The 20899-nt window shown below is 40.5% G+C and overlaps 1 protein-coding gene across 2 annotated transcripts; it reads left to right on the top strand.

Moving 5' to 3' along the window:
• The first annotated feature begins 4824 nt into the window (after positions 1-4824).
• RBM17 (RNA binding motif protein 17) lies at positions 4825-19737 on the top strand. 2 transcript variants are annotated; one of them, XM_065853804.2, is made up of 12 exons: positions 4825-4905; positions 6921-7061; positions 8549-8665; positions 9572-9738; positions 11298-11392; positions 12343-12399; positions 14244-14385; positions 16252-16403; positions 17111-17184; positions 17555-17653; positions 17973-18045; positions 18191-19737. In XM_065853804.2, the coding sequence occupies exons 2-12, from the start codon at positions 6939-6941 to the stop codon at positions 18292-18294; spliced, it is 1203 nt and encodes a 400-aa protein (XP_065709876.1). In that variant the 5' UTR covers positions 4825-4905; positions 6921-6938; the 3' UTR covers positions 18295-19737. The 2 variants fall into 2 exon arrangements, with proteins under 2 accessions (XP_065709876.1, XP_065709867.1); XM_065853795.2 differs by having other exon boundaries at positions 11295-11392.
• The last annotated feature ends 1162 nt before the right edge of the window (positions 19738-20899 follow it).

The following is a 20899-nucleotide window of genomic DNA, read 5'->3' as shown; positions in this document are numbered from 1 at the left end:
AACGCTGGCTCCCATCTGCCATCTCATCACCCAGCCAGCGTTATCCCATCCTCCTGCAACTTTTTGCTTCCAGCTTTTGGCTGATTACTCTGAATAAAATGGGATCCACAGCAAATTTTATCACCCTGGCTATTCACCATTTCCAGGTTACCTGTCAGTACGGGGAGTTCCAACCAGGGTTGGTGGCGCTTCTGACAGTGAAAATCGGGTTTATCCACAGCTTTTTGGTCTTGCCTGTAAACCCATCTCCATAAACTCTCTCCTCTCCTCTTCCAGGAGTTCAGAAGACCCAGCTGCATCAACTCCATCTGAAACTGCTGAGAAAATTGCTAAGTTGGGTGAAAGAGCTGCAAGAAAAGGTACAGAGCAGGGCCAGATGAGATAAGAAAGGCAGGTGCAGAAACAGGACTGCTGAGATTGTGATCATCAGTGCGATTCAAGAGGAAAAACACCAACGTGGACAGGTTTAAAATCCTAAAGGAAAAAAAGAAGATGGTTGGCAGTTGAGGGTCGGACTAGATGGTCTTTGAAGGTCCCTTCCAACCCAAACCATTCTGTGATTCTACGGTCAGACTTCAGCATCATTGAGGGTCTGTTGGAGGGTGCAGAGCTGGTTAATACTTCCCCACCTTCGCAGATCTAGCAAAAAAAGGTATTTCAGTCACAGGTATTACCTATCTCCAAGACATGTAGCTCTGGAGATGATCTCAAAAACATCTCATCCATTTCCAGTCTGTCTGGGACCTCTAGACTTGGCAGCTGGGTGGGATTTTTCTACCTCCCTGCAGCCTTTCTGAATTTTTTGGCTTTGTTCCTGTAGAGGTGTGTACAAGTATATTGTGGTTATTATTACAGTGATGGATAAATTTTCATCCATGCCTAATGTGCCTTCCAGACTTAACCAAGAGCTGCTTCTCTCCTTGTGAATCATCTGGTTCATTGCTTCAGTAGGTAGCTATTTATGGGTCTAACAATTCAGCCTTTGACCTCCCTGTTGTGACTTGTTCCTAGGAGGAATTGAAATCTCCCATTATTATCATGTTTTCCACCTTTGCAGACTCTAATCTCTTTTTAGCTTTTCCCAATGACCGTCATGCTGTGATATTGCTCTGTGACATTTCGATCCAGAGAGATTTCTCTCAGTACTTTTTGATGCAATTAGCTACTTGATTTCTTCCTTTAATGTAGGATGCCAGTTCTTTTCTCAATGGGATTCCGCTACTGTAAAGTTAGTATTCCAGTGTCCTGCTGATTTTCTTTCTTCCACAAAGTTACAAATATGTGAATTATATCAATCCTTCCTTTAAAAATACGAGCATTGCTAGGACGAGAAACCAAAGGAATACAATTGGGAGATCTTCTATAAATAAAGTCAAGCATATTTCTTCTTATGTTTAAGAAGCTTTTACTGCTATTATGGAACCAGACCCACCTGTAAATGCACTGCCTGGAAAGACTGCCTTAGGAGAAAACAGCAGAACTAGGAGGTCTAGAGTCTACTATAGTCCAGAACTTGAAATTAGATCTTTTTTTCAGTAGTAGCTTTACTTATTAGCATCATTTTTTTCAGCTAACCATGGGGAAATAACTTGCTTAGTAGCACGGCTGAAGCAACACTGGAGATAAGGACTTCCTGATTAATCATAAAGTGGCCGTAATTCTTAGAAACCTCAGCTTGACCAGTGCTTGGTATGAGCTGGAGATACACCTGCCCACTGTAAGAAAAAAGGAAAAGAAAATCCAGTCTTGTCACTGCAAAAAAAAGAAGACATTGAATAATTATTACAAGAGTCTGGGGGGTGCTACCTGGAAAAGACGGGAAATTGGTGTGATTGGGTAAAATCCAAGCTTGGACAGATACAGAGTTTTAGGGATTGTTTTTGAAAACAAAAATCATTTCTGCAGCTAGACAATCACAGAAATCAACCACTTCAGCCCGCTCAAAGGACATCATGCTATAAATACTTCTAATAGCCAAATATTTTTCAATAACATGATTATCCAGTGACCTCAGTATTAGTGGGAGTGATGGCACAGTTGAAATGGTAAAAACATGTCTGAATAATAAATGGGGATGTTTAAAATACACTTGATGTGAGATGAGAATGTTTTCTTTCTTCCTAACTTTTTGTCTTCAACTGTGTTGTTAAATTCAGAAGAGTCTCACATTATTGTTTCCATTTTTTCCCAAAAAATTAAGATGCACTTGGTAAGTAATTGGAAATGCTGAATGCCCAAGGAGACAAGCTGCCAGATTACTCATTCAATAAGCTACCAAGTTTTATTATGGAGTTAGAAATACAGTATAGAGAATTGTGATATAAGATACAGAGAAAATACAGTGATGCCATAAATACAGTGCTGCCCTCTGCTGCTCAAATTCCTAAATGTGCCTCAAACTCCAATATAGCTCCAACTAAATAAGTCAGTGCAGCTCATCGTATTGTAGGGACATATTTCTGTGCTCAAAAAACTTCACAATCCAGCTATCATGATTATTTCTTCTCTCCTCAGCAGCAACACGGGCTCTTAAACCTGACGAACCCTGATGGCTCTTAAGGATCATTCAAATACTGAGTGTAGAACTAACAGGTTTGGTATCACTGTTGCCACCGGGATTCAAAGTGGTTGTCTTTATGTGAAATATATGGATCGTCCAATAGTATTTGCTGTTTCATATTAAACCATCCTGCCAAAATAAACTTTACCTTGTGTTCATTGTTGTTTGTCCCTATTTCCATGATCTCACACACCTTCTTTAAAAGGGTTATTGCAGGGATTATTATAGAGACCTGCAGAACAGAGACAGAGAGCTGGGGCTGTTCAGCCTGGAGAAGAGAAGCTGAGAGGGGATCTCATCAATGTTCATAAATATCTCCAGGGTGGGTGTCAGACTCTGTTCAGTGGTGCCCAACGATAGGATGAGAGGCAACGGGCACAGACTGAAGCACAGGAGGTTCCATCTAAACATGAGGAGAAACTTCTTTCCTTTGAGGTGCCAGAGCCTGGCCCGGGCTGCCCAGAGAGGTTGTGGAGTCTCCTTCTCTGGAGACATTCAAACCCACCTGGACACCTTCCTGTGTGATCTGCTCTGGTGACCCTGCGTTAGCAGGTGGGTTGGACTGGATGATCTCCAGAGGTCCCTTCCAACCCCAACCAGTTTGTGGTTCTGTGAATATCGCTTGCAGAATGTCAGTTGAATAACTCTCATCTCATTCAGCTCAACTAGGAACTCCCCCAGAGCTGGGCTGTGATCCATCACAACCCCACAGGACTGAAAATTCTGGGGTTATCTCGATGCTAGGGGACCCCAACCCCACCAACATCTTGGTCTCACCCCACAGCAAGAGCCCCAAGGCACACCAGCAATTGGATTCCATGTGTAGGGAGGGAAACAAAGGTCAGAGCACCAACTACACCAGGTGTGCCTTCTGAAAACCAAAAGGAATTAAGATTTCTTTGGGACTGAGGAAGTCAGGAGGCAAAATACACACCTGCGGTGGAAAATAGGGTATACAATTAGCTGTCACCTGTCCGTCCTTGGAGAATTCATCCCCACACCCCACTTTTCTGCATCCTGCCCTGTCCTGCCTGCTGAAACAACATGCTTTGTAGTCTGAGGTTTATGGAGTCTGAGGTGTAGGAAATTTGGGGTGCAGGCAGGGTCCGGCCCCACTGCACCAGGCAGGTAAAAGGGGGCTGCTTTGGGGGTCCGGCACCTTAATTAGGACTGCAAGTGCAGGGGGAGGTCAGGAATCCAAATAGTTCCTCCGTTCCCTCCTAGAATCATAGAATGGTTTGGGTTGGAAGGGACCTCCAAAACTCATCCAGTGCCACCCCTGCCACGAGCAGGGACATCTTCACCAGCTCAGGTTGCTCAGAGCCCCGTCCAGCCTGGCCTGGGATGTCTCCAGGGATGGTTCATCCATCACCTCTCTGGCCAACCTGAGCCAGGCTCTCACCACTCTCAGCATAAAAATGTCTGGCCTGAATCTCCCCTCCCTTAGTTTAAAACCATCACTCCTCTCCTATCACAACAGACCCTGCTAAAAGGTCTGTTCCCATCTTTCTCATTGGACCCTTTTACACACTAAAAGGCTGCAATAAGGCTTCCCTGGAGCTTCTCTTCTCCAGGCTCCTTTTCTGGGTCAGAGCACCTTCCTCCAGCCCACAGCAATATTGGGCATATGGGATGTGGGTCTCCCTCCTCAGTTCCATACTGGAGTGGAGCATCTCCCGTGTGAGGAAAGGCTGAGGGAGATGGGGCTCTGGAGCTGAAGAAGAGGAGACTGAGGGGGGACCTCACTAATGTTTACAAATATATAAAGGGTGAGTGTCAGGAGGATGGAGCCAGGCTCTTCTCGGTGACAACCAACGATAGGACAAGGGGCAATTGGGTACAAACTGGAACACAAGAGGTTAAATTTGAGAAGAAACTTCTTCGCAGTGAGGGTGGCAGAGCCTGGCCCAGGCTGCCCAGGGAGGTTGTGGAGTCTCCTTCTCTGCAGACATTCAAACCCGCCTGGACACCTTCCTGTGGAACCTCAGCTGGGTGTTCCTGCTCCATGGGGGGATTGCACTGGATGAGCTTTCCAGGTCCCTTCCAGTCCCTGACACTCTGTGATTCTGCGTGATTCTGTGTGACTCTGTGTGATTCTGTGCCTGTGAATCTGTCACTCTGTGGTGCGCACTGGGCGGGAGACGAGGAAGAAAAGAGGGTGCCATGCTCTCCCCCCACCGCCAGGGGGCGGTACAACGGCGGTGCTGCCGCAGCGCCCTCGGCGCCCATTGGCTGAGCGGGCCGTGCGCGGGGTGTGTGGGTCGCAGTGCGCAGGCGCGGCCGCCGTGCGGGGCGGTCCTTCCCGGCTGCCTCAGCGCCGGCTCATGGCGGCGGCGCCGTGACGGGTGAGTGGCGGGCGGAGGGCTCCTAGCAGCCGCGCCTGCCCGGGAGGGCCGCCCCGGGCTCCGCGGGGGTGTGGGGAGGTAGGGTGGAGCGGGAGGCGGGCGGTTGTTCGCCCTTAGCGGCCTTGGCCCTGCGGGTGCTCGCCTTGGAGGGCCCGAGGCCTGTGTGGAGATGGGGGGGGAGGGGAGTCAGGGCCCCTCAGCCCCTGCCGTGCAGCCTGGCTGCGTCCCAGGCCTCGGCCCCTCTGTCCGCATGAGAGAGGGAAATAACAACCTGGTGTTCTGTTGGTGTGGTTATAGCCCCGCTGCTCTGCTGCTTTGTGTCTCCACCGGCTGTAGTGAAACCTTCCCCCAAGGCGTTGAGGCCTTTTTAGCAGGGCCTGTTGCGATAGGTCAAGGGCTGATGCTTTTAAACTAAAACACGGGAGATTCAGGCTGGACACGAGGGAAAAAACTTTGACCCTGAGGGTGGTGAAACGCTGTCCCAGGTTGCCCAGAGAGGTGGTGGATGCCCCATCCCTGGACACATCCCAGGCCAGGCTGGATGGGGCTCTGAGCAACCTGAGCTGGTGAAGATATCCCTGCCTATGGCAGGGGTTGGACTGGATGAGCTTTGGAGGTCCCTTCCAATCCAGATTATTCTGTGATTCTATGCCTGAAGTCTCCCATGCTGGCAGCACTGTCCCTGTATCCGTAGGCATAGCATAAAGTACCCCACGTGCTTCATATGTGCCCTAGAATAGCTGTTGTCCTACTGTGTAACATTTACTTCCCTGTGGCAGATTGTAATTCTTGTAGTGCCCTGTCCTCATCCTGGTCCCATAGGCATTATAACGTTCTTCTATATGTTTCACTCTCTGTGCCTAGATATTTAATAATCTCCAATGGATGCAACTTCCTCCATTTTCGTGCAGTGAACTCTCTTCTGCTGAGCTGTGGTTGTTCATATTGCTTTTCATATTCCAGTGCAAGATTAAATTGTTGGGTTTTAAAATTTTTTTTCTGAGCTTGCAGCCTTTTGGAGTTCTAATATAGTTGCTGTCTGCTGTATCTGAGACAAGTTTAAAATGCATGTAAGTTGTATTTATCGCAATAGCCATCTCTTATACACCAGGCAGGTTCCCTCAAATATAACTATCTGTGAGATCTGTGGTATTAGGATCTTGCTGATGAGTCTTTAAGCTTTCACTAGAGACCGCTAATCAGTCATGTTTGATTCTGTAGTAAGTTAAGAAGTTGAAGTTTTTGGGTGGAGATAGTGTAATCCAGGCCTGTCAGAGACTAAATAATGAACATACAGATTGTTCTACAGGTGACAGAGCTCTCATTGCTTTCAAATTTTCTCCTGTTGTGTTCATGCTAGAGACAATATCAAAGTGATACATTTAATATCTTGTTATTGATGATGTTACTTAGATAGTTATATATATATATGTGTGTGTGTGTGTTGTATGTATATGCATATTTAAGTTCTGTGTACTTCAGAGACCTTTAAATGTTGTGGAAATAGTTAAATACTAATAGTCTGGCAAGTATATTTAGTAAAAGAAAGATGTTCCCTTACAGTGATGCAAAAAATAGTGAAATTTAGGAAGGTGATTGGAATGTTGATATATTTGTGCATGTAGTTTTTAAGGTCAGCAGAGACAATAATTCCTTGGTGTTTGATTTGGAAGTCTTGAGGCTTGTGTGATACTTATTATTGAATGTATTTGTGAACCTCAAGGTACCAGTGTGGACTACAGCTTTTTAAAAGCCTCAAATGATTGGTATCTAATGCTACAAATTTAATTTTAGGAAGTTTCCAATGCCTGTTAATGTTTGAACAGTGTTTGTTACATTTCAATTACCTTTAAACAGCCGTGTGTATCTGCTGCTAACAAGAAAAATGTTATTATTTGGAATTCTCTTTGGCTTTGGAAAAAAAAAGTACAGAATAAAGACATGAAAACTAGTAGCAAATAAACCCTGGACATAGGTTTATTATGTCATCTGGATTTTTTTCTTTTGTCTTTTAGTTTTAAATTGAAGAGAAAATGTCACTTTACGATGACTTGGGAGTTGAGACCAGCGATTCTAAAACAGAAGGCTGGTCCAAAAATTTCAAGCTGCTACAGTCTCAGTTGCAGGTGAAGAAAGCAGCTCTCACACAAGCAAAGGTACAGTCCCTTTGTGTTTTTGCTTTCTATTGTTCAAACTTCTTTTGTCTTCAGAACACTGAGGAAAGTTTATGACCTTAGAATACTGATGTGGGGTAGTTTTTGAGTTTATACTGAGGAACCCAGTAAAACTGATGGTGGAAGAAGGCAAGATGCGTGAATTTTGAAGTCTGTTAGAGGGAGTCTTGCAAAGTTAAAACTGAGTTAGGAAGTGATGTATGTACTGCAAGACTCAAATATTTTAACTAGGTCTAATTTTTAAGATGAAATTTTGGTATTTTTTTAAGTAAGTAAGGGTCATACTGTGATTGATAACAGTACTGACTGCTGGTCATTCTTGGCATTTTGTATCGTTTTTTGTTTTTATGTTTGCATCATTTTGTACTTGCTGTTGAAAAGGCTTTCAGCACTAAAGTGCAAATTGTCATACATTAGAAGTTTTTGCAGCAAGTATTTCCAGTGTACATGGAAGAGAGAAGGAGAGCGAACCAGTTCATTGAGTTTAAACTGTGACAGAGCCAGTTTCTCTTTCTATTGCCACAGTATTTGACCCTTTTTCTTTAAGCAGTGTTGATATTTTGGTTCAGAGAGGACACCTGTGCTTTTTGTGGTGTGTAGGTTCTGGAGTGATATTACTTAATTAAAAAAGAAGTAGTAGCATAGATACTGAATACTTGAGTAGGCACAGCATTTTTTCACTGGAATTACTCCTGATTTATGCTGCTAAAGTTGAGGACAGAATTTACTTGATAATTGGAACAACCTGCATGAATTAAATCTAAATGTCTACTATATTAGATATATTCTTTTTCTGTGTAACTATATGCAGTGTATGCTTAGACTAATAGAAGAAGAGAATAAGATTAGAAAATTCAGAGTTCAGAATAAGTTAATACATTTTATCAGATGATAAAATGTGAAGAATGGTAGACCTCCAGAATAAGTCTAACCCTCTTCTTAAAAAAAACCTCACTCAGTTTAACCTCATTTGAAGATATCATGTGAATTTTTCATGTTTTTCTGGTCCTAGTCCAAAGTAAGGACCGTTTACCTCCTACTGTATGTCCTAGTGCATGCACAATAAAAGTCTGATCTCACTTGCTTAAAAATAAGAAGGTATGCACTGGTTTAGCTGAAGCATCTTTGAAATATTGAGTCAGGTCTATTTGCATAGCAGCTCTTTAGTCATAGTTGGCGAGCACCTGTCTCAGAACTGAGCGGCTTTTGTCACAACTGAAATGTGACATCAACTTAGTTATCCACATCAAGGTTCTTTAGAAATGTTGAGAATTACTGTATGTTGATAAACCGAAGAGAAATGATATATTGAGCTTTGTACAGTGAAGAATTTGAGACAGTGGTTTTCATCCTTAAAAAATAAAAAAAAAAAAAAAAAATAGGCCACCTGCAAGTATATAAAGGAAGCTGGTTTTTAGAAAATTGCTTTGTACTTTTCTTAGACATTTTGTGTGTTGGTGGTTTTTCAGAGTCAGAGAACCAAACAAACAACAGTCCTTGCTCCGGTGATTGACCTGAAACGAGGTAGCTCTTCTGATGAGAGACAGATTGTGGACACACCACCTCATGTAGCAGCTGGCTTAAAGGTAAGACCAAGGCAGCTAAAAGTCTGGCTGTTAACAAAAGTTTTGGAGTTGGAATTCTTTGACGGCAGTCTGTATTTTTATTTTTTCATCATCTTTCCTAGTGGTGAAAAAAGTGATCATTTTCTGAAATGGTTTCCTTTGCTCAGAGGTTCTTTCATTAATGAACGTTTCAACTTTAGACAGACTTCCATGTGATACAGCATGGAATTAATCAAGATTAATGTGCAGTTAAAATAAAACAATGTTCCCAGCGTATTTCTTCTGAACACCTTCAAAGTACTTTGCAAGACAGCAATTTGGTCACATAAATAATGAATGTAATTGCACCAGTGTTGGAACTAGACCTATATAACAATCAACTTCAAAATAAAAGCCAGCTCACCTTTTAAAATTGATCTATTCAGGTAAAGAATGAAAAGAAACTTTCTCCCTGAAACTTTTTCAACGGTGATGGTTCTGGAATAATTCTTTCAGATGAGAGAAGAGCAGTATGCGCACCTCCGTTGGTATTACATTAATAGCAGATGATGAAAAAGATGGAAGAAATTGTGTGTGAGGATCCTTTGCAGTTGGTTGCAACAGCAAGATACCATAATACTTCTAATAGTGAATTAAAGGGTTTTGAAAGTTCTTATCCATGTTGATTTGCTACTGCTCTGTTTCTGATACAGGGAGTGGGTGGGAATGATTCTTTCTTCATGGAAAAATTTGAGATAGTGAGAGACTGGGTGAAGTGTTAATTTTAATAAAGCAAAGAATTTTTTACTAGTACCAGTGGGATTAGGATATTATCTGTCATTATAGAAGTCAGGAATTGAGTTTTGTGTCATTGGAAGTGTTAAACCCTTGGTGTCCAGCTGGCTGTTTTCAGATCTCAGCATAAGACAATCCATTTTCTTTTTTAAGGATCCTGTACCTAGCGGTTTTTCTGCGGGAGATGTGTTGATTCCTTTGGCAGATGAGTACGATCCCATGTTCCCAAATGACTACGAAAAAGTGGTAAAACGTCAGAGAGAAGAACGACAGAGGCAGCGTGAGCTGGAGAGGCAAAAGGAGATTGAAGAAAGAGAAAAGTAAGGCTTTTGTTGAATTTCATGACATATTGACAATTAGATAAAGAATAAGAAAAATCAATTTGTTTTGTTTAATCCCTGTAAACAGTTTCAGGGAAATTCTTAAAGGTTTTGTGAAGAATACTGTATGCCTGTAGAAACAAGCACAATGTTTTCATTAGTATGTTTCAGTACTCTTGCTGGAGTTGTCTAAGAGAGCAAAAATTGTAGGATCTATATTGTTTACAGCCTCTTTGACTGAAAGATGTGTCAAGTTTTTCTACATTTATTTTATTTTGGTAGTAGCTGCAGAATTTGGTACTTCATGCATCGTCAGACCTGCAGACCTTGCAGGTATTTTAGAGCATTTGTTGTCAGGATAACATGACTACAGAAGTATCTTTCAACATTCAATGATAAACACCCCTTTCTGTGTTTAAATACTCCAAACTGATACATGAATGCACATCAGTTTTAAAGATGTAGGTGGCGTAGCCTTTGAGAGACATAGTTGGCATTTTCTTCTTTAATATTTTGCATTCAATTTAAGTTACTTAATCATGTATTTATTACTCGTTTGTCTCTGGACAAGAGAAAATACTACTTGATTACTTTAATGCCCTTTCCCTGGAATAAGAAACCTCTCTGATCATATTAAAGAAGTTGAATGCAGATTCTGTGTCCTATTGAAACAGGTGGTAAAACATCTGCCAGCCAGGCAGTGAGGTTATACTTGCTTATTTTAAGGGAAATAAATAAGCCAGTTTGATCACATACTTTGTGATAACCTGGCTGTTTGAACAGAGAGCCTACATCTCCTTTAAATTCACAGTGTGGAGATTCAGAAATTTTGTCTTGTTCCATAGCAACACCGATTTTAGCATCCTGTAGCACAATTTTGATGGTTGTGCTGGAAATCGGATCTGATTTATGCCCCAAGCTGTGCTCTTAAATTTTTTTTGGGAAAAAAAATACTTTTGCTGTTTTCTAAAGTGTTAAAATGAGTGACATTGTGATCACAATAAATAACAGTTGCATCATAAAAAAAAAATATTGAAGCATTTCTCACTAATGTTGAAAGATTTAGGTAAGTCCACTAAAACTTATTTTAATTACCAAGCTAGCTTCTCAATAATCTGATGATGAAGTGTGATGATTTGTTTTTAATAGACTGAGTAAATGATATTACTCTGAACGGGGAATTTTAAAAGGATTCTGTTCAAAGCAGTGTGATTAATTAGTGTCTTACCTTGCTATCAGTTCTGTTGTAGTCATTCCATCACTGTTGTCAGTTTTGACAAGATTTATTCATATATTGCCTTATTTCCATATATTCTTCCTGACTGACTTGCAAGTGGCAAAAGATCTTGCTTGAGATCTATCTTATATTTTACAGAAAATACTCCGTGAAGATAAAAGCAAAGAAAAAGTAAAGGTGTTTACTCACACCTTCATGGAGAAATTATAAAATGCCTCTTGAAGTGTAGCAGCATAATTCACACTGCAAAGGTGTATCACAAATTAAAGCGAAGAGTTAACTCTGATGGTTTCTTATCCTAACTCACTGTGTCTCCTAGAAGGCGTAAAGACAGACATGAAGCCAGTGGATTTTCAAGGAGACCTGATCCAGATTCTGACGAAGATGAAGATTATGAAAGGGAGAGACGAAAAAGAAGTAAGGGAGCTGTTTGGCTTTTCATGGGGAAAGAGGAGGAAGAGGGTGGGGGGACAGAATTCACAATCCTGTTCCTGTTTCACGGATTCTGTATTTCTCTGTTCTTAGCTGAGAAACATGCTGGTATTTCTGAACCTTTAGAATAAACCTAGCATGTCATTACACCATAACTGTTGTAATGCAGAAAAGTGTTCTTTCCGTGGAGGCAAATGACAGCTAAATTTTTTGTGGAAAGACCTCTTTTTATGTTATTTTGTACATAGTTGTTTTAAGTTTCTGCATGGTGTAGGTTCCAGGGGTGAGGCGTGAGATAAAATTAGGCTACAAGAATCACTGTTGGGTTTTCACTATTCAGACTTACTGTTCCTGCATTTGTCATTTGAATGCCCTTAGATGATGTGGATCTGGGTGATGAGATGTGTCTTTCAGCAACAAAGTTACACTAAATAATTCGGGTCTGTTGTTATTTTAGAAAAGAAAATTTCCTATCAGGACATTTCAAATATTTGCTCTGCTTTGGAAGTTTGGGACTGCATTAGAATATTGCTCATTAAAAGATGGGTTAAAATATTATGTGTACGGTACTGTTTTGAAAGTGTAGTTGAACATAGTATCTTTTTCATTTGGTTTGAGTACTTTTAAAACTGAAGGTTTGTTTCCCTATAACCTTTAAATTTGAAATCCTGTGAAATATGTTTGTGATAGACACAATATGTATAAATAGTACACCATTGCAGTTCGATGTTGTCTCCCTTGATGTGCTTTTTGTTCGCTTCTAGTTCACCGCTGTTGGAAATTCTCAGACTGCTGTCTTGCTGCTTCTCTGTTGATAGAGATATATGTTAAGAATTGGCAGCTAAGGACCCAGCAGCTGTGTTAATATTCAATGAAGCTATTTCAAGCAGCAGACCCTAATCATACGAATGAATTATCTTCCATTTTTCCCATAGGTATGGGGGGAGCTGCTATTGCACCACCTACTTCTCTTGTTGAGAAGGACAAAGAACGTAAGTACACCCAAATCCCATTCTCTAAAAAAGAGTGCTATTTATTTCTCTGTCAATCCTCTAATCAGTTAACGCGTCCTGTCACTCTTCCCATATGGTTCTTTCTGGCAGAAGAACCTGTATTAGTTCTTTGTTGATGATGGGAAGCTGTGGGGAACTTCTGATATTATTGTCCTTCACATCTCTGTTGTAAAGATTCTTTCTGTGTTGCTAGAGAAGTGGCTGAGCAAGCTGGTCTGTTATAACCATGTTCAGTCACTCATTTCTGATGTGAAAGAAGAAATGTTGCAGATTGGTTTCTCTGGGTAGACTAGAAACCTGCACATCATGGAGAAGGAATTTTTCTATTACCCTTTGCTATAGGAGTTATCTTATTAATATCTTTTCTGAAGAGATTGTGCACTACAGACTGAATTTTGTCAGTTTTTGAGGGGTACAATATTTGCTAAAGAGGTGTGAGGTGTGCACTGGGGTTTCCCTCGGTGAAGTTGGCTTGAAGTTGTCCACTAGGTGGCAAAATCTTCCTGTAAGAACAAAACTTCAATTTATTTATGTCTAACTGTCTTAAACATTAAAAAGAATATAATAAACAATATGTTGTGTGTATTTTTTAAAAAAAGGAAAAATAATCTTTTGCACACAAACTTTCCTTTGGGAGTCGTGATTTTATTTATGAGAAGATTCAGATTAAAAAATGAAGCTTGGCGGAGTAAGTGAACGATATAATAGTGAAAGCATTTGAAGTGTGTAAACATTAAAAACAGAAAGAGATTGTTTTGAGTAAATAATTAAGAGCAATTGAGCAGTGTTAAGGAAAAGTAAATATCGGCTGGAAATGGTAGAAATATCCTGAGGGGGAGAGCTTTCAAAGTGTGACATGATCTCACAAGGAAACCCTTGTATGACTTGTTACTTGATGCTCAAAGCTGGGGCTGGAAAAACCTGAGAAAACAGTGCTGGAGCAGAAACCCCATAGTCCAAGACCATCTGCCGCTTAAATGAGGATTCTATTTTCCTCATGCGACATCCTCAGACTTCATTTTATTTGGTAAGATGCAAGCACTAGTTCTCAAGAAAGTAATGTAAAATGAAGTCAGAGTCCATAAATACATTCAAAAGTGTGTTCTGCCTATTGTCTTCAGTGTTCTGTAGGCTTTTTTAATGTGTTTTGCCACTTGACAGTGGAAGGTAGCTCAGTAGTCTGATCAGTACTGTATATACTTATAGATACGTATGTTTGTCTCCCAGGAAAGCTTTCAGTTCAGAAATTGTCAGTGAGATCTCTTAAGATTTTATGCTTTGCTTTGAATTGCATTCATTCTTTTTAAGAGACTGATTTCTCTTTTGTGTAAGTGTACAGTGTAGTTTTCTTTACAGCCCTCAGGCCCCAGGCTGTGTGCATTGATCCATTTTTGTCATAATTTAGTTCCTGATGAATGGGACTTGCTTGTCTCCTGTCTGGATAAACTCATTGTGGTGCAGGTGGCCTCTTAATGTTTCTTTTCTCCATTTGATAAGAGGTTAAAAAATGCATTATAGACCTACGGGTATAAACTCATCATATATCCTCTGAGAACAATCCAGAATAACAACTTAAATCTTGTTTCTGAGAGAGGGACAGATGAGGGGATGTTAAAGCAGCATGTGCAGAGGAACGTTCTTGTGTTTTGCGTTTATGTGGAAGACTTTTCTTTAGTATTTTGTTAGTATGAAGGCAGGAAAAAAGTACAACTTGCATATGAAGAGCTGTCTGTGAATGTGTTAGATTGAAGGCATAATATTCTAGCGTTCACAACAAGTAGGTAGTATTTGATTGAAAAAGCAAATGTCTCTGTTTTCTTCAGCTGTAGCTTCATTTCCGTATGAAGAGGAGTCAAGACCTCGAGCACCATCTTCCAAAGCAGCTATTCCTCCTCCTGTGTATGATGAGCCAGAAAGACCTCGTTCTCCCACGGGACCAAGCAACTCTTTCCTTGCTAACATGGGGTAAGTGTTTGCATTTCTGCACATTTTGTGGAAAAAGGCGGTGGAAACCAAAAGTTAAAATAGTTTGTCAATAGAGAAGAACACAACCCGTTGCATGTATGTGGTTAGTCTGAGTGCATGCTGGCAGGAAACAGAAAAATCAGTGGATTTACTCGATCGAGAGATTGATTTGAGGTGGTTGCATTCAAGGCTGTGCTTTTAAGCAAGTTCTGAAGCCACATTCCGGTGTAAAGTGTTGGTGGCTTTTACAAGCCAAGCTAGTGTGTATACTGGAAAATACAGATGGAACCTTAGTTCCTTTAGTTTTCTTTGTCTTAAATTTGCTAGGTACCAGTGGTCAAATAATTTCAGTTCTGCTTTGTTTGTTTGTTCAAAAATTGAAAGCATACTTGCATGAGTGTAGCAGACATGACTGCAAATCTGTCCATTTACTTTTCTGCCTTGGATTAGCATTGTGTGTCATTCTTGTGTTACTACTGAGGCAACAAAATGAAGTCAAATTTATAATTAGAGACCTCATTTGAGAGCTTTAGTGGTTAGGTATGGTCCTTATCAGTCGCAGTGGGTGTTGTGGAAATATCCAGGAGGAACACAGACATAAAAATGTGGGTTTTTACATTATTACAGTGCATTTCTATTTTGGAGACAATTTTTCATGCTTTTTTTGTTTAATAGAAATGCCTTTTTTTTCTTTTTTTACGTTGTCCAGAAAAAGGATGACCAGACTCAGTACTGTTGGACCTTTATACGTTGTTCCCACCTTTAGTTAGCAATACCCTGGGGCCTTCAGTTCACTGAAGAAAGTGCTAAAAATATGACCTGACCTGCCTTACTTTGACTGGCACAGTTGGCTACTGTTTATTCTGTGACTTAGTGTTTTAAACTTTTAAAGTTATGTAGCCAGATTTTTTGGCCTTTTTTAATTTGTCTTTGTGTGTTTCATATAGTATGCTTAGAAAATAGTCACTGGTCCTGCATTTTCTATGTAATTTTCTATGCCTATTGGTAAAATAGGGGTCACTGAATGTAGAATATTTACTGCGGTGTAAACTATTATACCATGGCGTGTCTTTTGTGTCTTGGCCTATTGAACTATAGTTTCCAAAGCAATATCAGCACGTTTCTATCTGTTAGTTTAGTGGGAATTTTAAAACCTGTCAGTGGAGGTGCTTTTTGTAAGGTACTTACAAAAAAGGTACTTTAAAATAGTTTAGGGATTTTATTGCCTCAGTACATTCTTGAAAATTCAGAAAGATGAGATGTTTAGATAAATACTGAGGATATCCAGATTTGTTACAGGGAGGGGTAGCAAAACCATATACTCCAGAGTTTATGCCAACTTTGAACTAGTAGATAGTGGGAAGTAGATCATCCCACATCTGCGTTTTCTCTCAAGCTCTTGATACCAGTCACTGGCAAAGATAAGAAACTGCACTAAATAGACCCTTTGTCTAATCTGATTTATGATTTACTGTCAGCAGCCTGATCTGGTTGAAGATCTTCCTGCCCATGGCAGAGGGGTTGGACTAGATGATCTCGAAAGGTCCCTTCCAACCCAAACCGTTCCATAGAGTGTATGATGCTGACTTGCACTGCGAATAGAAGTTGGGTTGTATTTGGAAAAGTATGAACAATTTTATTTAGCCAACTTCTCTGACAGCTTTTCTGTCTGTAATTCAGGGGGTAACACTTTTCATGTTCACAGGGTGCTGTGAAATTGCTGGGTTGTCAAGTCATGTAGAAACATGTTTTCAGTCTCTGCGTAATGAGATTTTAGGAGGTAGAGTAAATGAGCACTCAGGAGAAACACAATGTTAATGTTTTGTCTAAGAAACTTTTACTGACTGATGCTTTTTGTCTTTGCAGAGGGACAGTAGCTCATAAAATCATGCAGAAGTATGGTTTCAGAGAGGGCCAGGGGCTGGGGAAGCATGAACAGGGGCTGAGCACAGCACTGTCTGTAGAGAAAACAAGCAAGAGGGGTGGCAAGATCATTGTTGGCGAGTCTACAGAGAAAGGTAATTTTGTCCTATACCAATAAATTTGTGAAAAATCTTCAGGGAAAAATTATAGTTTGGGCTCAGTGGAAGCTCCTGGATTTTTTGTTTTCCATCTATCCTTGCAGAAAATACTAGTTAGATTTGGAAGAATGACTCATGGTCCCTCTTGTGGAAATTCCTCTCTTTTTTTAATCTGTTTTTGAAGTGGTCCTCAATTATTTTAGCTCATCCTCCCCTTCCCCATCAGTTGTCCTCCTTTAGTGTTTGGAAGCCTCTTCAAAGGGTGATCCTGCTCTACTCCTGCTGACTTTCTCTCTATCGCGTGCTTTAGATATTGCCCTCGTTTCCCTGCTGTTGTCTGACGTAGAGACAACATCTCGGCTTACTAGAAACGCACCTCTGCCTGAGCACAGGTGTTGAAAGTCAGATCTCATTTTTAGTTCTTCGAGGATCCAATACAATTCTGAATTTATGAATTATTTCCCTCAATATGTTGTCAGTGTTATAGTTTAATTCACGTTCTGTAGCAGTGATTTTTCTGCTTATTGTCCTTCCAAATAGCTACAAGTTCTGAATAACTCTTCCTCAACAATATGAAACTACATTTTGTGTCTTTTAATCCATTGTTTGATAATAGTAAGATTCTGATAAAAGCCCCTGTATAAGGTTTAAATCAGCTTTAATCTTATGTTATTCCGTGATTCACTGTTCTGTCTTCATACCAGAAACAGGCAAGAAAGCGGATTCTAACCCCTTGACCGAGATACTGAAATGCCCAACTAAAGTGGTCTTACTGAGGGTAAGTTGGGAATAAGGGAACATGTCTTGTTATTTGTAGTGTACATGACTGGTTGAAATGCTTAAACCCCTGTTCCTGTTGCAGTGACTCTGTAGTTTGAACAGTTCTGGCCTGTGCCTGTATGGTGCTTAGCGTTGTGGAGAAAATATGTGTCTTACTGGGATAAAATTGTGACATTAAATTGGCGCTGCCTTAGATCCTGCAGTTACCTTGTCTTAGTACTGGCAAACTGGCTCCTCCTGTGGATCTTGATTAGTAAACAGAAGTTTAAAGTATTCATGATCACAGTTGTGTGCATCTGGGATTTGCCTAAATAATCATCTATATAGACTGCACCCAGTGAGTTGAGTTTTATTCTTTTAACTTTCAGAACATGGTAGGTGCTGGGGAGGTTGACGAAGATCTAGAAGTTGAAACTAAGGAGGAATGCGAAAAATATGGCAAGGTTGGGAAATGCGTCATCTTTGAGGTAAGAGAAAATCTGTCTCTGTTTTTGGCCACTCTGAAAGCGAACTGGGCACTTGTCCCTCACAACTGGCTTGTTACTGCCGTAGAGAAGAGGCATAGATTAGAAGGTCTCACAGGGTCCTTTGCTGTGTTGTGATTGTGTATTTTCCATATCTAAGATACAAACACTTAATGTCAGAAACTGGGCAAAAATCTCTGAGTATTGTGCTTTTGGAACCTTTCCATTGTGTTCTCTTTACTACTTTTGAGAAGAATAGCGATACAAACCAGTGGTTTTGCTGCTGTTCTAATTCCTTCTGGGTTTTTTTGGTTCGTTTCAGATTCCTGGTGCCCCTGATGATGAAGCTGTGAGAATATTTTTAGAGTTTGAACGGGTTGAATCTGCCATCAAAGGTAGGATACTAAATTGTGTCCTGTGAACCTCAGAATTAACTTCTGTAGAGGGATTAAACAGTCTCACTGATCAGACTGTTTAGCTAAAGAAATGTTTATTTTATTGAATTGCTGCTTGCTGACCTGTTCTTGGTTTCCATTCCAGCTGTTGTGGATCTAAATGGAAGATACTTTGGAGGCCGAGTGGTGAAGGCTTGTTTCTACAACCTGGACAAGTTCAGAGTGCTGGATCTGGCAGAGCAAGTTTGATTTTAAAAATCTAGCCCTAGGTGTCACTGTTTTGGCAATCATGTTTTCAGCGGTAGGCTGGGAATAAAGAAAAGTAGCTTTCCTAGCAAACTGGAAACAAGCCTCATTGAATGGATTTTTCGCATTCGTTGTGACTTACGTTTTTTGTAATATAAAGCCCTTTGAAAGTAAGATTCACGTCTGTGTGTTTTTGAATTGCACAATTCTGCTTATTGCTCTGGGGATCCTGGTTTTTTTGAGCTTTCAGATGACTTCGTTCCTTTGAAAACCCACTGCTGAGGAGATGCTTTGCCTGTATTCCTGCTTTCCTTGTCCTGGTGCTTCGTCATGGAGTCCCTGTGCTGCATCCACAATAAGTGGGAAGCTTTGGAAGAGGACTGTGTGTTATGCTTTTCTTCCTTGATGGTGTATCTCAGAATTAAAGCCGTGCTCTCCTAAGTCCTCCATCTGCACACCAGAGCGATTTGGGGTCGTTGGACAGTTGGCAGCTAATTTGTTCTCTCCTGACTCCAGGACAATACTTCCTATGCCAGAATGGAGACTAAAGTAACAAGGAATGAGTCTGTCTGTCTTCCCATGTCCAAAGAAAATACACGTTTAAGCCAGGGAAATAGAAGGAGGAAGGAATTTAAAACGCTGAGCCCTTTGAATCAGAATGAGCGGACTTAGCAGGAGCTCTGTGCTGTCAGGAAGTCTTTGCTAGAAATATCTGGGGTTATCTGGTCACAGGTCATTGAAATGCTGCAGGTAGAACTGAGGGAAACTCATTCTTCTATCTGACCTGCTATCAGATTTTCACTTCCTCTAATCTCACACATAGGTAACTAACTTTTTGTTTAATTGGTTCAAGCTTGGCATTTGTGCTCTCTATATAAATTTCTGTATTTGAAGTCAAATAACATTTGAATTGGGCTTTTTTTTGCGTTGTGCCAGACGAAGTTTTCAAAGTAGGAGGCGATGGAAGAAAATTCTCAAATGAAAATCTGATGAGTTGACAAACTGAACTACTAAACACTACAACTCTTTTTATCTGATGTAAAATAATACATAGCACTCTGCTCCTGATTTTGTCTGCTTTTTTTTGGGAACAGTATGTGACAAGACTTACCAAGAGGTGGCTGTGCAATGATGGCAGTTGTTCCATTGCACCTGGAATTGTGCAGATATTAAAATGGAAGTGAGCTCTGAGGGCATTTTAGCTGTTTGAAAGCTGATGCTGGGTGTCTTTTTTTTCCTGTTATATACACATACTGGGGGGAAGGGGGTCAACGCTGTGAATATCTCCAGTTATTGCCCTTTTATTACGTTTTGGCTGCAGATCTATATGACAAACCTTTGGTCTTGTGTTTCGCTTGTTTTGTCCACTTGTGTTCCACCCACTTCTGTACAAACATTTGCTTGTAAAACAAGAAAACCATTTTTTAAAAAAACCCTTGTATTTTACCTACTGTGTGTTGGCTTTTTTACTGTCCTCTGTTGCACAAGGCCGTCCCACAGAGTCAGTCACTTCTATACCACGTGTGCTGCTGTTGGCAGTAGTTATAATTCACCTTTAGAAAACCTCACTGCAGCGGAGGTAAAAAACCAGCCTGACTAACACTAAAACCACAAGACTTGGGGCAATAACAGAATCCAAATTCTGTTCTTGGCTCTGCTGTTAGTTTTCTGTTTGACTTTGAGCAATGCTTTAAGGCCTTTTGCTACTTTGTAGTAGAACAAATAAATTAGCTTAATGTGAATTAGCATAGAATTGCTTGTAAGAGTCAAATAGTTTGAGTGACATGCTGTAGAAAGTTATAACAGATTCACTATGATCTGAACTTAGCTGGAAATATGACTTTACTTTAAGCAGCGTCATTTATTTATGGCTATTTCAGCAAATACTGCTATGTAAGCATTTCCTAAGGTATATAGACTCTTTTCTCTGTCTTATAACTGCCTTTTCTGCTGTTATCTCTGTAATACCAGCTTCTGAACTTCCAGTTTAATGAGTTGGAAGTCTTCCATTTGCTGAGAATCGCTTCACTGGCAAGTTTTGAACCATTGAGTTCTGAAAATCCATATTGTGGTTGAAGACTTCTGGGTAAAGTTTACCCCTGGAAATGTACGGGTGAGGACTTGTTCATTTAGTGCTTTTTGTGAGAGATTCATTCTGTAAATAAAGTATTTTTCTGTACCATGGAGTCACCCAGACAACATACCTCCTTCTAAAGCGTTAGCAGACCTATGTTGCTTTAATTTCCTCTCTTTGTGGGTACTCACTTTGTGGGTGCTGTACAAATACAGGATGTTGGAGCCTGATTTGTAGCAGTCATCCTCTACGTGCTGCCACATTAAATACAAACACACAGGTGTGGAAACCTGGAGAGGATCAGACAGGCTGACTGATGTTTTTAGTCAAACCTTACTTGTCACAGATAATGTCCTTGGTAGGAAACAGTATTTTGCAAATGCACGTTTTTCCACTTGATGTGTCAGCTCAGACTTTCTCAGGTATGGCTGTATCTTCCATGCCTTTAAAAATTTGGTTGTGAATGTACTTCTTACCTCATCTGGAAACTTCTTACTGATTTATTTCTATTACTAGTAGATTCTCAAATTACTT

This window comes from Patagioenas fasciata, chromosome 1 (genome assembly GCF_037038585.1).
Source record: "Patagioenas fasciata isolate bPatFas1 chromosome 1, bPatFas1.hap1, whole genome shotgun sequence".
Taxonomy (NCBI): Eukaryota; Metazoa; Chordata; class Aves; order Columbiformes; family Columbidae; genus Patagioenas; species Patagioenas fasciata.
The sequence above is the reverse complement of the archived record's forward strand: the minus strand, read 5'-3'. Positions and strand labels throughout refer to the sequence as shown.

Coding starts and splice junctions, on each gene's coding strand:
- RBM17 (XM_065853795.2), top strand. CDS start 6,939: ATGTCACTTTACGATGACTTGGGAGTTGAGACCAGCGATTCTAAAACA. Junction 9,739..11,294: donor GAGATTGAAGAAAGAGAAAA/GTAAGGCTTTTG, acceptor TGTGTCTCCTAG/AAGGCGTAAAGACAGACATG. Junction 14,386..16,251: donor TCTTTCCTTGCTAACATGGG/GTAAGTGTTTGC, acceptor TTGTCTTTGCAG/AGGGACAGTAGCTCATAAAA.